The sequence below is a fragment of the Buceros rhinoceros genome, unplaced genomic scaffold, assembly GCF_000710305.1.
Source record: "Buceros rhinoceros silvestris isolate BGI_N320 unplaced genomic scaffold, ASM71030v1 scaffold47641, whole genome shotgun sequence".
NCBI classification, from domain to species: Eukaryota; Metazoa; Chordata; class Aves; order Bucerotiformes; family Bucerotidae; genus Buceros; species Buceros rhinoceros.
In genome coordinates this window covers 1-4,957 of record NW_010395661.1, presented here as the reverse complement: position 1 = coordinate 4,957, position 4,957 = coordinate 1, and the positions used below count along the sequence as shown (strand labels likewise).

Genomic DNA, 4,957 nt, shown 5'->3' with positions numbered 1-4,957 from the left:
CGAGCGGGAGGCAGCAGCGCCGCTGCATCCGGCGCAGGATGCCGCCAGCGAGGAGGAGGAAACCGCGACCGCTTCCCTGCGCCGAGCTTAGGAGGACGGCGGGAGAGCGGGCCTCGCGGCCTTGGTGACGGGCTCCTGGTGACAGCCGGCTCCTAGCAGCCTCGCCTGGACCGGGCACGGTGCACTAACGTGCTGCACCAACCGCGGAGGACCCCGGGCTGCGTAACGCGGTGAGCTGCGGACTCGAGCTGCGGTCCCGCAGCGTGCAGCCGTGAGCGGTTCCTGAGCCGAGCATGAAAACGGGAAGCGTGCTGCTTGTCAGTATGATGGATTTTCATTTCAGAATCGGTTTACACTTCCCACAGTTCTCAGGAACAGGCAGAAAGCAGACTCACATTAAACATCACCCAGAATTACAAGATTGTAACTTCACGTGCTTGATGAGAAACTTTAAATAAAAACAAATGTCTAAATGGAATTCCTTTAACAGTTTCTCTCTATACAACAGTAATAGTCTACATTTGATACAGCTTTGATACAAAAAGAGCTCTAAATGTCGATGACGATGATGGATAGGATAATCACCCATTTTACAGGTAGGTAAAAGAGATTTCTTAGCTATCCTAAAAGCACACCTCTAGTCTGTGGTAGCAGGAAGGGTTTGGGGTAAAAATGACCACTAGAGCCATCCCAGCTATAAATCGGGAAAAGGAGATAGCCAGCATACAGGATGCGCTAGGCTGGTTTAGATAAGTTTCTGTATCTAACAATACACGAGACTATAAAGTAGTTAACCTTTCTTCAGAGCATGTTTCACTCTTTAGTCCAGCTGACTAAATGCTTAGTTAACTGAGGAGAATGATTTCCATTTTTTGTATCACCCCAGGTGAAAAGAACCTTGCCAGTTATTTACCAATTACATTACCATTGCTGCTACCATTAAACCTCCCACCAACAGAGACTTAGGTGTGCATGGATGGAAGAACTGCATCTATAGTGGAAATGGTAAAGGTCCAGGTGGTGAGACAAAAGCAGTGTGTTTTCAATCTGATTTAGTCAAGGTTCTCTTCCTGGCTCTGTCACAGGTTACCTGTGCAAGAGTAGAGAAATCATCATGCCATAGGAATGGTGCTTCATCCTATGCCTGAAGAGATTCAAGATCTACCCCACTAAGGTTGCCAAAGATCTTAAGTTTTATGAGAACAATTTTCAGTAAAGAAGCTGTTCAAGAAAGGTGAAAACAGCAAGCAGGTACACGGCTGTGTCCCAGGGTAAGAGAGCAAAAAGGAAATTAACTTGGTGTCATGGTGTTTTCATAACTACTTCCACGACTTACGTGAGTCATCACTACAATCATACATGCACCCCTTAACCTCTTCCTCCCCCTAAAACATACACCTTTAAGGTATAGGCTTGTCAGTAATGAGGGATGAATGATGAGATGAATGTGGAGGGGAGACAACACAAAATGCTTTACAAGAGAGCAAGAGCCACATGCCTTAGAAATCTAGGTCATAGGTATCATTTGGGAGATAGAGGCAGATCCTTCACAGGGTTTTTTCCAAGCCTCCCCTTAGAGCCTGGCATGAACTGATATTATTATCTCTGTTAAAAAACTGTCTCATAAGATCTTACATAAAGTTGTGCGGATGAAGAACTGCAGAAAGCACTTCTGCCTTTGTGAGCAGAAAGAAGTCAAGTGTCAGATTGGTTTCATAGGCCTGAGCTACAATGCATGTGCCAAATTAGTATCTCCCTCCGTATCCAGTTCACGCAGGCGAAACTGAAAGCTGTTAGCTGTGCTGTACTACTAAGCATATACATCATTCTCAGCTGGAACTCGTGGTTATTTGGGTCCGGAGTGCTCTGCAGTGGAGAGCCGGGATGCCCTCTGTCATTCTCACTAAGCTGATTGAATGGGGAGCTGTGACTGAATGGGGAGGGGGCGCAGGGGTGTGGCTCCTCCCTCGGATCCTCACAGGCTCCCCTGCAGCGGAACTGGTGCATCTCTAACACTGCAGTAGGCCAGCGTGGAGATCCATCCAGTCGAACACAAACGATCAAATCCCTTGAGTTACCCATGTTCTGCCTGCACAGCTCACCGCAGGGCCCGCTGCTCACCATTGCTGGTATCAGAGCCACAACAGAACCGTGAGAGCTGCGAGACATGCAGCGGGAATGCACCAGGGAAGGACTGCCCTGTCTGAATAGCTCAACAACAGATGGGCTTAATCCCATCAAAATGCAGCTCTCTCTAGCTGCTGTGTGTCACGCGTACGTAGCACGTCCACGCGAATGGACCTGTGGCGAGAAAAGCTAAACAGGCAAAGCTTGGATTGTAGGATATAGCACCAGGACTTAACGCTGAAGTACCTTCCATGTTCTAAATCAGATTCTGTCAGATCAGCACTGGGGATTTCCAGGACAGAGCTACCCAAGACAGTATTACAGTGCTGGTGTCTATATTGTGACTGCACTCTGGTCTGATGGTTGAGGGGAGGCTCTAAAATTTTAAGAGCATAAAAATAAAACCTGTGATTGATTCAAACCAGCTTTTTTCTAGTCCTCTAACTTCTCTCCAGCAACTGAGCTAATGTGCATTATCACTAAAACCACACAAACCACAAAGTCTCTGCCAGAGTTTATAAGACCTTTCAAAAATAATCTCATGCAGAAAGAGCCAAGTTTGAATCACAGTTTTGGTGGGCTCTGATTTTATCCTGTCTCATCAGGAAAATTAGCCAAAATCACATGAAACACCACAGGGGCTGAATAACTCAAATTCTAAGCAGGTTCTGTCCAGAACTGGCTATACTGGTGAGTGTAAAGAGCATGAAGAAAGGGAGTAAAGAGGCTCAGGGGACTCCCAGTGCCACTTGTTGTGCTGAAGGTGGGTCTGTGAAGAGTAAGGTGTCTCAGCACCTTTAGGCAGTGCCCAAGTGAAGTGAAAAACTAAAACACTGTTCTTCTAAAGCCTAAAGGCTTTGCTGACTTCTGTCTAGCTGAAGGATGTATAGTCCTAACTGACTTCTCCAATTTCCACTGAACAGGAAGGGTATTTGTGGTGGGTCTTCCATTGATAAGTGTGGAAATATCAAAGTCTCGTTCTTGAATGAGACGCCACATTTTGTAATTGTGTCTCTGACTGTACCGGGGATTATAACAAAAATGTGACCATCATTGCAGGTCAAATTGTTGGCTCGCTGCTCTACTGTTCGGCAGAGGGTTTCTTCTTCAGACCCAGCCATGTCAATGACTTCTACACGTGTGTCCCCCTTCTTGATATTAAGCAAAGACCTAGGAGGCATGTAGGTGTGAGCAAAGAGCAGCGTGTAGTGTCTTGGATGGTTTGAGAACTCTGGAGAATGCATGAGTTGCTCCAAGTGAAACAAACACGGAATCAGTCCTCCCTGGTGTAAGCACCCAAACAGCAAAGCCCCGAGAACATTGAAAATAATAATGACGTGTTTCCACTTCACAGCTGTATTCTGTGATGTGCTGAACAGGACTAATGGCAAGATGAGAGGAATGAGAAACCGAGGTTCCTGGTGACTGAACAGAGAGAGAAATGCCAAAGGAACAAAATAAAACAGCAGTAATGTTGGATTGCCCTCAGCATGCACTAATAGCCCAGATGACCCATGGTAACGTGATTTGACCCGTAGGAATTGATGGATATATTTCTTTAACATTTTAAAACCAGCACCGATGGCCAGAATATGTAAGATCCCAAAGAGCATTAGTCCGTTGACTGTAAAATGTGTAACACGAGGGTGGCTTCCATGGAGTGCAAGATTATGAGGATTAAGATTATAGCTGAGAAAATTTAAAGGTGTTACTACAATTCTCTCATTAAAGTGATGTATTACATCAAATAGGCTGCTCTTCTTAATGCTGTAGAGGTTGTCTAAGCCCATGGAGGTAAAATAGAAGGTGTCAGCTGTTACAAAAACAATGGCAGTAAAACATGCGTATAGGACAGGCTTCAAAAAGTGGTTTATGACAGTTTTAATGCTCTTTTGAGAGTCAACAATTAAACCTGCCCAGTAAAGCAGAGGCATCAGAGCAAATGCCAAAAAGGTTGGCCTGTTGAAAAACCCTGCAGTCGTTATAATACCTATGAGAGGGCTCCTTGTAGGCTCTGCTAAGCTGCCGTCCAACTTTCTTGAGGAAACCAATACCATCAGAAGAGCAAAGAGAAGTCCTTCGAGTGCGTTGGTAAATGTTCTTGTATAAAATACCAGAGTGACATACGATCCAGCAAGCAGTACCAGCGCTTTCCATGGATCCGCTTCCCAGAAAGGAGCTAATCGATAAACACTATAGTCGAGTATGAAAGAAAAGACGGTAAAGAGAAGGCGAGGTGGTACAAGAAGGGTGTAGCTGTTGATGCAACTTGAACCTACGTCCAGCTGCTGCAAAGATTTGATCACCCAGTAGGTAACTCCAGATGTCATTAATGGGAAAACAACTGTTCTGCAAGGAGAGCTGGAAAGGAACTCCCAAGGATAATAAACCTGTAGGTTTAAAATATCTCCTATAAAGAAAGAAAGAAAGAAAAAACCCAAACATATGTATATATACACACACACAATGTGTTTTATTCAGGAATTGAGGATTAGATATACAACTTAGCACAAGAGACATCACAATGCAGAGCAGGCCCTAAACTTTTGAGACTGGTGCCAACCTCGAAGTTTTTAGGAGTATACCATTAATTCTAACAACACCTCAGGGGGAAAAAAGGAGCCTGTTACGGTGATAGGGTTCCAGGTGCCACTCGCCGTGCACACAGCCACTCCGGACTGCAGAGCGGCTCCGGCCCTGCTGGCAAGAACCGCTTTGTAACAGAAGCGGGGCACGGACAGAGCAGCTGCTCGGTGCCGGCGTCTGGGAAAGACCCGCTTGTCGCTGCCCGCCCAGGAGGAAGGCTGCCGACCCGGGCCGACGGCACGGG

General features: G+C 46.0%; 1 protein-coding gene across 1 annotated transcript; it reads right to left on the bottom strand.

Moving 5' to 3' along the window:
* Positions 1-2,975: 2,975 nt before the first annotated feature.
* PIGZ (phosphatidylinositol glycan anchor biosynthesis, class Z) lies at positions 2,976-4,574 on the bottom strand (the record flags this gene model as incomplete). The annotated part of the gene is made up of 1 exon (XM_010145608.1): positions 2,976-4,574. A coding segment is annotated over one exon (1,599 nt), but the record flags the coding sequence as incomplete, so codon positions are not given.
* Between the last annotated feature and the right edge of the window lie 383 nt (positions 4,575-4,957).